The sequence below is a fragment of the Nymphalis io genome, chromosome 17 (genome assembly GCF_905147045.1).
Source record: "Nymphalis io chromosome 17, ilAglIoxx1.1, whole genome shotgun sequence".
Classification (NCBI taxonomy): Eukaryota; Metazoa; Arthropoda; class Insecta; order Lepidoptera; family Nymphalidae; genus Nymphalis; species Nymphalis io.
In genome coordinates, this window is record NC_065904.1 from 6,410,551 (window position 1) to 6,422,600 (window position 12,050).

A 12,050-nucleotide genomic window follows, 5' to 3' on the forward strand; every position below is an offset into this window, starting at 1 on the left:
TTACATTATAAGGTTTCGTTTGTAATAAAAAAGAATCGAGTATAAAGTATTTTTTAAAATTCATTCATTATATGCGCGTTGTAAATATTATCTATTTAGAAAGTATTCATAACAATGGCTTAATTATCCATTTTAGCAAAGACTTAAACATTTGATGTAGTTACTTTTTATTGTTGAAAATAATAGTTTGCGATTTTACTACGAAATATGAATTTTTTTTTAAACATCCGAATAGTAACTAATGTGCAATGCTAGTCGCAATGGAAGCCTGCTATGGCCGAATCGCTCACGCTGCCGCCTCTACCATTGCAAAAACGTTTTCCATTGTACTTGCATCCGTGCTACCGTTTCGCAAGGTGTGTAAGAAGAACCTGTGTAACAGTTATATTTATATAAATAAAAATCAAATAAGTGTCAAAAGTGACAGATCAGAATAAAGAGTGTTATACCTAATGAAAATATTTTGTTGTTTTAGGCGTCACCGCTGCACACACAACGATGTCCCGGAGCCATTGTTCGATGTGGAGCACACTACGAGCGTGGTCTCCGCATACAAACAAGATTACGACGAAAAACACGTCAGCCGCACAACGGCTGTGTATCAAGAAGATCATTTGAGGCTTGAAGGAGATTTCCAAGAGCCTGAGCGTCCTCGTTGGCAGCCTGTTGAGCGACCTAAAGCAACAAAACCAGAAGACAATCTTAAACCAGAAGGTGATTTTGAAAAGAGACGCCCTGAAGAGTGGCGCCCAGGTGATAGAGCTCCAGTAAAGAAACCGGAAGATAATCTAAAGCCTGAGGGAGATTTCGAAAGGCGTAAACCAGATGAATGGCGTCCTGGTGATAGGGCTCCTACACGTCGCCCTGAAGACAATCTTAGACCTGAAGGTGAGTTTACCACACCTGACAAAGAACTATGGCGACCTGCAGAACGCCAAAAGGCAAAAAAACCTGAAGACAACTTACGCCCTGAAGGTGACTTCGAAAAACGTAAGCCTGAAGAATGGCGTCCTGGAGACAGAGCACCAATTCGTCGTCCTGAAGACAATCTAAGACCAGAAGGAGAATTCTCTACTCCCGATAAAGAGCCTTGGCGACCAGCTGAACGACAAAAACCTAAGAAACCGGAAGATAACTTACGACCTGAAGGAGATTTCGAAAAACGTAAGCCGGATGAATGGCAGCCAGGAGACAGAGCACCAGTACGCCGTCCTGAAGATAATTTAAGACCAGAAGGTGATTTTGAAGATCGACGACCAGAACAGTGGATGCCCGGTGATCGAGCACCTACGCGCCGTCCTCAAGATAATCTTAAACCAGAAGGAGAGTTTACTACACCTGAAAAAGAGCCATGGCGGCCAGCTGAGCGTCAAAAGCCTAAAAAGCCAGAAGATAATTTGCGCCCTGAAGGTAATTTTGAGAGACATAAACCTGAGGAATGGCAACCTGGTGATAGAGCTCCGGTTCGCCGTCCACAAGACAATTTAAAACCTGAGGGTGATTTTGAAGTCAGAAAGCCAGAAAAATGGCAGCCTGGTGATCGAGCGCCTGTCAAACGTCCAGAAGATAACTTAAAGCCAGAAGGTGACTTTGAGAAAAGACGCCCTGAAGAATGGCGTCCTGGTGATCGAGCTCCAACACGTCGCCCTGAAGACAATCTTAGACCTGAAGGAGAGTTTACCACACCTGATAAAGAACCATGGCGACCTGCAGAACGCCAAAAGGCAAAAAAACCTGAAGACAACTTACGCCCTGAAGGTGACTTCGAAAAACGTAAGCCCGAGGAATGGCGTCCTGGTGATAGAGCAACGGTCCGACGGCCAGAAGATAATTTAAAACCAGAAGGTGATTTCGAGGACAGAAGGCCTGAAGTCTGGAGGCCAGGTGACAGAGCCCCTGTCAAACGTCCCGAAGATAATTTACGACCTGAAGGAGAATTTTCAACTCCTGAAAAACAACCTTGGAAACCAGCAGAACGGCAAAGACCGAAGAAACCAGAAGATAATCTTAAGCCAGAAGGAGATTTTGAAAAAAGAAAACCTGAAGAATGGCTACCAGGAGATAGGGCTCCTGTAAGGCGACCAACTGATAATTTGAAACCAGAAGGTGAATTTACTACGCCTAAAAAAGAAGAATGGACACCAGCTGAAAGACCTCAACAGAAAAAACCAGTGGATAATCTTAAACCTGAAGGTGAATTTACAAAACGACAGCCGGAGGAGTTTAAACCAGCAGAAAAACCTTTAGTGAAAAAACCTCAGGATAATTTACGACCAGAAGGTGACTTTACGACTTCTAGAACAATAACTGAAGACTACAAAGTAGTTACTGGTGAAAGAGCCGAAATAATAAGACGTACTGATAACATAATTACTGAAGGCGAATTTGTAGGTACGTAGTTTATAATTGAAATAGCAAAAATTACACACTTTATTAATTGTCCTCAATTAACTAATAAGCAAAATAGTCCTCAAGCAAAATAGTTTCTACTTAAGATAATATAAAATTGAAGCTTTTTTTAAAAGAATCATATTAATTTTTAAATATTCCTTTATTAAAATGTTTATTGAAAATTTTCATTTTACAGATTCAACAACATCACGCAGTGAGTATACATTGAAACCTGCCGAAAGACCGAAACCGGTTCGGAGGAATACTTGGACTAAAATAGAAGGAGATATGATAACTGAAACAACGTCACAGTCAGAATACATAGATTATACGGATACAGTCGAACGGACAACTATAATTAAACGTAAAACAGATAATTTAATACATGAAGGAGAAATAGATTTTGTTACGTCAAATCAAAAAGATTACACTGAAAAAAATACAATAATAGAAAGGCCCCAAAGGCGTAGAACATGGACAAAAGAAGACTTTGATAAATTTTATTCAACAGAAAATACTGAAACTCTTACTACGACGCAAGAGGAATACAGAACTTACGAACAAAAAGGTCCAAGACGACCGGAGGTGAGAAAACCTAAGGATAATCTTAAACCGGAAGGTGAATTCGAAAAGCCAACACCTAAAGAGTGGCTTCCGGCTGAAAGACCAAAGCAAAGCAAGCCTGAAGATAACTTACAACCAGAGGGTGAATTTACAACACCCGATAAAGAAAAGTGGCGTCCCGCTGAACGGCCTGTTCAAAAGAAACCCAAAGACAATTTGAAACCTGAAGGCGACTTTGAACAAAGACAGCCAGAAGAATGGCAACCAGCTGAACGTCGGACACAAAGCAAACCAAAGGACAATCTCAAGCCTGAGGGAGATTTTGAACAACCGAAAACAGAAGAATGGCGTCCTGCCGAAAGGCAAACACCTACAAAACCTAAAGATAATCTCAAGCCAGAAGGCGAATTTGAAACTCCTGAAAAAGAGAAATGGCGTCCAGCGGAGAGACCGAAAGCTACGAAGCCACATGATAATTTAAGACCTGAAGGTGACTTTGAGCACCGAAAGCCAGAAGAATGGCAACCTGCAGAACGTCGGACACAAAGAAAACCAAAGGACAATCTTAAGCCTGAGGGAGATTTTGAGCAACCTAAATCTGAAGATTGGCGACCTGCTGAGAGGCAAACACCTACGAAACCTAAAGATAATCTTAAACCAGAAGGTGAATTTGAAACTCCTGAAAAAGAGAAATGGCGTCCAGCGGAGAGACCTAAACCTACGAAACCACAAGATAATTTACGACCTGAAGGCGACTTTGAACAAAGGAAGCCAGAAGAATGGCAACCTGCAGAACGTCGAACACAAAGTAAGCCAAAAGACAACCTGATGCCTGAAGGACAATTCGAACAACCGAAAACAGAAGAATGGCGTCCTGCCGAAAGGCAAACACCTACAAAACCTAAAGATAATCTCAAGCCAGAAGGCGAATTTGAAACTCCTGAAAAAGAGAAATGGCGCCCAGCGGAGAGACCTAAAGCTACGAAGCCACATGATAATTTAAGACCTGAAGGTGACTTTGAGCACCGAAAGCCAGAAGAATGGCAACCTGCAGAACGTCGGACACAAAGAAAACCAAAGGATAATCTTAAGCCTGAGGGAGATTTTGAGCAACCTAAATCTGAAGATTGGCGACCTGCTGAGAGGCAAACACCTACGAAACCTAAAGATAATCTTAAACCAGAAGGTGAATTTGAAACTCCTGAAAAAGAGAAATGGCGTCCAGCGGAGAGACCTAAACCTACGAAGCCACAAGATAATTTACGACCTGAAGGCGACTTTGAACAAAGGAAGCCAGAAGAATGGCAACCTGCAGAACGTCGAACACAAAGTAAGCCAAAAGACAACCTGATGCCTGAAGGACAATTCGAACAACCGAAAACAGAAGAATGGCGTCCTGCCGAAAGGCAAACACCTACAAAACCTAAAGATAATCTCAAGCCAGAAGGCGAATTTGAAACGCCTGAAAAAGAGAAATGGCGCCCAGCGGAGAGACCTAAAGCTACGAAGCCACATGATAATTTAAGACCTGAAGGTGACTTTGAGCACCGAAAGCCAGAAGAATGGCAACCTGCAGAACGTCGAACACAAAGAAAACCAAAGGATAATCTTAAGCCTGAGGGAGATTTTGAGCAACCTAAATCTGAAGACTGGCGACCTGCTGAGAGGCAAACACCTACGAAACCTAAAGATAATCTTAAACCAGAAGGTGAATTTGAAACTCCTGAAAAAGAGAAATGGCGTCCAGCGGAGAGACCTAAAGCTACCAAGCCACATGATAATTTAAGGCCTGAAGGTGACTTTGAACATCGAAAGCCAGAAGAATGGCAACCTGCAGAACGTCGGACACAAAGAAAACCAAAAGACAATCTTAAGCCTGAGGGAGATTTTGAGCAACCTAAATCTGAAGATTGGCGACCTGCTGAGAGGCAAACACCTACGAAACCTAAAGATAATCTTAAACCAGAAGGTGAATTTGAAACTCCTGAAAAAGAGAAATGGCGCCCAGCCGAGAGACCTAAAGCTACGAAGCCACATGATAATTTAAGGCCTGAAGGTGACTTTGAGCACCGAAAGCCAGAAGAATGGCAACCTGCAGAACGTCGAACACAAAGAAAACCGAAGGACAATCTTAAGCCTGAGGGAGATTTTGAGCAACCTAAATCTGAAGAATGGCGACCTGCTGAGAGGCAAACACCTACGAAACCTAAAGATAATCTTAAACCAGAAGGTGAATTTGAAACTCCTGAAAAAGAGAAATGGCGCCCAGCGGAGAGACCTAAAGCTACGAAGCCACATGATAATTTAAGGCCTGAAGGTGACTTTGAGCACCGAAAGCCAGAAGAATGGCAACCTGCAGAACGTCGGACACAAAGAAAACCGAAGGATAATCTTAAGCCTGAGGGAGATTTTGAGCAACCTAAATCTGAAGATTGGCGACCTGCTGAGAGGCAAACACCTACGAAACCTAAAGATAATCTCAAGCCAGAAGGTGAATTTGAAACTCCTGAAAAAGAGAAATGGCGCCCAGCGGAGAGACCTAAACCTACTAAGCCACATGATAATTTACGACCTGAAGGTGACTTTGAACAAAGACAGCCAGAAGAATGGCAACCTGCAGAACGTCGGACACAAAGAAAACCAAAGGACAATCTTAAGCCTGAGGGAGATTTTGAGCAACCTAAATCTGAAGATTGGCGACCTGCTGAGAGGCAAACACCTACGAAACCTAAAGATAATCTGAAACCAGAAGGTGAATTTGAAACTCCTGAAAAAGAGAAATGGCGCCCAGCGGAGAGACCTAAAGCTACGAAGCCACATGATAATTTAAGACCTGAAGGTGACTTTGAACAAAGACAGCCAGAAGAATGGCAACCTGCAGAACGTCGGACACAAAGAAAACCAAAGGACAATCTTAAGCCTGAGGGAGATTTTGAGCAACCTAAATCTGAAGATTGGCGACCTGCTGAGAGGCAAACACCTACAAAACCTAAAGATAATTTGAAACCAGAAGGTGAATTTGAAACTCCTGAAAAAGAGAATTGGCGTCCAGCGGAGAGACCTAAACCTACCAAGCCACATGATAATTTACGACCTGAAGGTGACTTTGAACAAAGACGGCCAGAAGAATGGCAGCCTGCAGAACGTCGGACACAAAGAAAACCAAAGGATAATCTTAAGCCTGAGGGAGATTTTGAGCATCCTAAATCTGAAGATTGGCGACCTGCTGAGAGGCAAACACCTACGAAACCTAAAGATAATCTGAAACCAGAAGGTGAATTTGAAACTCCTGAAAAAGAGAAATGGCGCCCAGCGGAGAGACCTAAAGTTACGAAGCCACATGATAATTTAAGGCCTGAAGGTGACTTTGAGCACCGAAAGCCAGAAGAATGGCAACCTGCAGAACGTCGGACACAAAGAAAACCAAAGGACAATCTTAAGCCTGAGGGAGATTTTGAGCAACCTAAATCTGAAGATTGGCGACCTGCTGAGAGGCAAACACCTACGAAACCTAAAGATAATCTTAAACCAGAAGGTGAATTTGAAACTCCTGAAAAAGAGAAATGGCGTCCAGCGGAGAGACCTAAAGCTACGAAGCCACATGATAATTTAAGGCCTGAAGGTGACTTTGAGCACCGAAAGCCAGAAGAATGGCAACCTGCAGAACGTCGGACACAAAGAAAACCAAAAGATAATCTTAGACCTGAAGGAGATTTTGAACAACCAAAGCCAGAAAAATGGCGACCTGCTGAGAGGCAAACACCTACAAAACCCAAAGATAATTTGAAACCTGAAGGAGAATTTGAAAAACCAAAAGAAGATAAATGGCAACCGGCAGAAAGACAAACTCCTAAAAAACCACAAGATAATTTGAAGCCAGAGGGCGATTTTGAAAAACCTGTGCAAGAAAAATGGCAACCCGGTGAACGACCTACACAAAAACGCCCTCAAGATAATCTTAAACCTGAAGGAGATATGGATGTTGTTCGACGGACAGATTATTCAGTCACTCGTGGTGATCGTGCTGATGTTGTTAGGCATGAAGATCATCTTAAAATGGAAGGTGTTATTGATGTTCGCCGCACTAGAGACGACTTCAAGCGGATTGAAAAAACAGAAAAGGTAATCATTCAGAGGCACGAAGACAATTTGAGAACGGAGGGTGAATTTATTGATCTTTGTACTCGTAATGATTACAATGCTACCAAAGGTGAAAGAGCACCAGTGATCAAACCTCAGGATAATCTTAAGCCTGATGGCAAATTTTATAAACCTGAAGTAGTTCCGTCTCAACCAGCTGAAAAACGTAAGCCTTTCAAACATGTCGATAATATTTCAATCGACAGGGATGCTGATATAAGCCGTAAACAAAAAATTGAAAGAGTGGACATAATCCGACGAGAAGATAATTTGAAAATCGAAGGTGAATTTATAGATATGAAACAACGAAATGATTATAAAGTTGTGACTGGTGATAAGTCAACAATTGTAAAACATGAAGACAATCTTAAAATGGAAGGGAAAATGGAGAACATTCGCTCTTCAGACACATATCGGGTCGTTAAAGGTCAAAGAGTTAAATTAACTCGCAGAGAAGATAACCTCAAAATTGAAGGTGTATTTGAAGACCTCTCACGAAGAGACGACTATAAAATCAATCGCGACAAGCAATCAGCCATTACTTATTATACCAATGAAACAAAAAATGTTTCTAGAGATAAAATATCAGAATATACGAATGGTCAAAGTCCAGGCCCAAAAATTCATGAAGATAAAGGAGATCGAAGGTCACCGATGTCTACACCTAAACATACGGAGGAAGGTGCTACGCGTCATCCATCGCACTATCCATCCGAAAGTAATAAACCACTAGGATCTAAACCTACTCAAGATACAGATTCAGAAGACCACATAAATCGTTCACCACAATTCAGTAAAACGCCAGTAGGCCCTGCTGATAAAAGTAAAGATGCACGTCGACCCAAATGGGGTGAACCTAAAAATATTCTGTATCCGGATGAAGAAACCAGTGGAAAACCTCACGATTCAAAATTTCAACCAGATGAAAACGTTAGACCTGATTTTAATCAACCTAGAAAACCTCAACAAATTCAAGAGCGAACTAGTCCTATTCGACCGAAGGATAATCTTTATCCTGAAGGTAGTATGGAAGGTTCTCCATCTTCAATTAAAACTGATAGTTATGTTCGCCATACAGATATCGTGAAACAAGATGACATACATAAAATCACGCGACAAGTTAATCCGGACGAGATTCGACAAACTCGTAACTTGACTAATAATGAAGACCAGAGATACCATTCTATAACTCATACTGATATCTCTAAACATACTGATGAAAAACATTCTCACCATGCTGTCAAGTCACATGTTACTAAAACTGTATCTAATACACAAAATGCAAGCTATGCGCAAAACTCCCACTCTGAGATACATACTAAGGTAACAGGCATTGATAATACCACCGTAGAAAAATCTCAACACATAAAATCAGGGTCAGACATCCACGACTCCCGTTTAACTCAAAATCGCGAACTTTCAAAAAATGACGTCCATACATTATCATCTCAAAAGATAAATCGTATAACATCTCAAGATATAGTTAATCGTGACGAAACTGATCGTATCACTTCGAGACATTCCACGGGAAGAACTGTTAATAAAACCGACTCTAAAATTAATAAAAGTGTGTCTTCTTCAAATAAAATAATGAAACAAATTACTGAAAAGAAATTAATCGGTGGTAAATGGGTAACAGTGACAAAGAATGTTGAAGTTACCACTGTTTCCGATGGTGATTCAAAAACGACAGACAACAAGGGCATTTCCGACGGTCGTTCTGAAATCCGTAATAAGCAAACTAGCAGTACTATGGGAAGTATCATATCGTCAGATCAAGTTAACATGAATAATGGTGGTCCTAGTCAGCGTAACGTTTTGAATACTACCCATATTGTAAAAGGAAGATCTGATGAAAATAATGATCAATTTGTTCAACATTCGATTTCTAATAATCATTTAACCAAAACAACAGGTCTATCATCACAAAAAATTATTAGCTCTGAACAACATTCATCATCTTCAACTAATCAGGCTATACGAAATCAATCTCAAATCTGTAGTCATGTATCTTCGGGTGTTCACACACAAGACAACTTGTATAATACGAGTCAGTCTAGAGGTGTCAATCGACATGACAAAAATACATCTTCAATAAGTCAAGTAAGTGACAGGCAAACGCAAAGACATGAAGGTGGCGATAATGTTCAAAGAAAACATGTAAGTGATCAGTCATCTATAAGTCACGTAACTTCAAACCTTGACAACCGAGATAATCGCAGTACACATTCATCTGATCGCCATATCCAACGTACTGCAGGGTCGTCCACAAATATTTCAACTTCAAACCACGTTGAACATAATGTTTCTAAAGTGTCTTCAAGTCATCAATCTCATTCTATAAATAGAAATCAACTAAGCGATAGTGTAACAAAGACTAGCATCGAGTTCCAGAGAGCAATGCATGGTGGTGGAGATGTTCCAATGGCCTCCGTAGATAAAACGTCCCGTTCTGGCCACCACAAGCGTACATCGGATTTAGTTTCGGATATGACAAGTACAAACGCAGTACTTCATCGTAAGGGTGTTACATCGACAACAGAAGCCCAGCACTCAATAAGTTCCACGGCCGCTGCTCAAAGAAAAAGCATAACCAACCTTAATGAACGTGGAGAATATATAAGCAATTCAACCCACAGTGCTGATAGGAAAAGTATCAGCTCTATGCATCGATCTGGTCGCGATAATGTAGCTGTAATATCACAACAAACCGAAAACGACACACGTCGTCAGCAAAAGAGAGATGGTCAGTCTACAATGGTTGTTGATCGGCAACCACGTGTCGTAAGAGATAATCTTCGAGTAGGCGGCGAGTTTTATGGGCAGTCTGAGGCGCGTTCCTATGGAAGTTTCTCTAGGTCCAATCAAGTGGAGCGGTCAGAGAGAAATGAGCGTATAGAAAAAGTTGAACGTCATGTGCGACATGGTACAACTTCGCACTTTGTTTTAGGTGATGGTGGTACTAGCTATAAGCGTGAATATACAGCACATGTTCATGGAACTTGCCCTGCGACGCTGATCGAATCGCCGCGTACTCCATTCAAACACTCTCGCGACTCCCGTGAGCATAAATTCTATACATCGAAAACAACACAAAAAACGCCTCAGTAACTTCAATTGTATTGAACTAACAAAAAACTGTATCATTCCTTATTATTTGGAACTTTATACTGGACTATGTTTTATATTATACCTATTTTTATAAATTAACATTGCTAGACTAAAAAATGTAATGTGCCTTTTAATAAATTTTATCTAATTATGCGTAATATATTTAATATTCTTTAAATGTAACGATGTTTAACTGTTTTTTTATTTGTCAATCATTGCCATGTAATAAATTTTATAATAATTTATGAATTTTATTTCTTGACATATTCTACTGAAGACGCAAGAAAGTATAAATATTTAAATAATTAAAATGGCTGGTAGCTCACAAAACGCCATATTAACATAAAAAAGGCAGTTATTTATTAGAAAACACAGACAGACACTTCAATTGTTTTTGCTTTAATAGTTACGACTAATCGATCTATCTACATATTTTATTAAAATTCTATTGTGTATAAACAATACAATATATTTTAATACAAACAAAAATTAATTACAAATGAGTCATTAAAAACAAAGTAATTACTTTTATTCGTGTTTGGGTACTTCTTTCTGTAATCTATATCACAAATGACTGCTATTTGTGTAATACACTGCACTTAAATCTACTATATGATGTGCTAGCGAACTCTGAACTACTTGGTGTACATACCTATACCGTGTAATTTAGTTCTTTTTAACCAGCTTACCCATGAATTCACCCACCGTGAACCGTCTCTTACGTGCTCGACGAAGCGCGCTGTTATCATCTACACATACATAACATAATAAAACACTCTTCTTGAACCCATAAAATAAATCGCCTTAAGTACATAAATACATGTGTAATTTTAAAGATTTCGGTATTAATATTTTCAATGTGAATAGTTACACATCGGATATCTATGTAATTAACAACAAGACCCCTATATTACTAGTTGTTTTTTAGAAATAACATTTTAGAGCAGACAAAATATAGAGACTGTAGGATGTGCACTTAAAAACATGAAAGTTTTGAATATAAACAACTCCCTGCCTCACCGCTTTTTATCTCTTGGATTTTGTGAACACAATTATAAGTTAAGGGGTATATTTATACCACATGTATATTTTATACGATTTATATTTAAATTTTGTTTTGAATAAACACATTAAAAAATTAAGTATTACACACGCCGGGCGTGCGTTATAAAATTTTGTGCACAGGGTTAGATCGCTTGGCTCGATACTGCAATATGTAAATATTTAAACGAATGTTTAATGAAAAGCCTGAACGTAAAGGTAGTAAATAAATTTTTTTATACATCGCAGCCACTTGAGCGGCGTATCTTGTCTCTGATAATGGATTATCATTCAAAGGAGATACTCTACGAAGAACCGTTTCTGAAAGAATGTAAATAAATAAAAAAAGGCGAAGAATAACATTGGCAATACATGGCATGGAGCCATGACATAAATTGGATGAATAGTCCTCTTCTCCAGAACAAGTATCATAATTATTTATAGCACACAGCTGGTTTTACCCCAAAGTTGAATGCCGTAAGAAATCAATAGCTTGGCGCGATATCTATTCTAGTACATTCTAAAATCTACTCGTATAGAAAACTTTTAATAACTATTAACATTTTAGTTAATATATATTTGTAGACATTTAAATAAAAACATTTTTTCATTTTGGAATAAAATCAAACCCTTAACCAAATCAGTTTGAACGAACGCGGTCACTGGTTGTACTTATTTGTTTAATTAATTTATATACCCTAAAAGACAAGCATATAACGAAAAAAGTGTAACAGGATTACTTCTCTTATATAACACATCTTCTAGAAAAAGTACCACAGTAACAGTAACAGCCTGTGAATATC

General features: G+C 39.5%; 1 protein-coding gene across 50 annotated transcripts in view; it reads left to right on the plus strand.

Moving 5' to 3' along the window:
• The window catches only part of LOC126774802 (titin), a 32,918-nt gene extending 22,471 nt beyond the window's left edge, over window positions 1-10,447 (plus strand). Inside the window, exons 3-9 of one of the 50 annotated variants that reach the window (XM_050496382.1) lie at window positions 476-2,391; window positions 2,588-3,667; window positions 3,929-4,189; window positions 4,973-5,446; window positions 5,708-5,917; window positions 6,179-6,277; window positions 6,539-10,447. In XM_050496382.1, the coding sequence (XP_050352339.1) occupies window positions 476-2,391; window positions 2,588-3,667; window positions 3,929-4,189; window positions 4,973-5,446; window positions 5,708-5,917; window positions 6,179-6,277; window positions 6,539-10,206 (7,708 nt within the window). In that variant the 3' untranslated portion in view covers window positions 10,207-10,447. Of the gene's footprint in view, window positions 1-475; window positions 2,392-2,587; window positions 3,668-3,928; window positions 4,190-4,264; window positions 4,664-4,786; window positions 4,925-4,972; window positions 5,918-6,178; window positions 6,278-6,316 lie in introns of all 50 variants that reach the window. The other 49 variants (XM_050496396.1, XM_050496379.1, XM_050496391.1 and 46 more) reach the window with 49 other exon arrangements.
• Window positions 10,448-12,050: the final 1,603 nt, after the last annotated feature.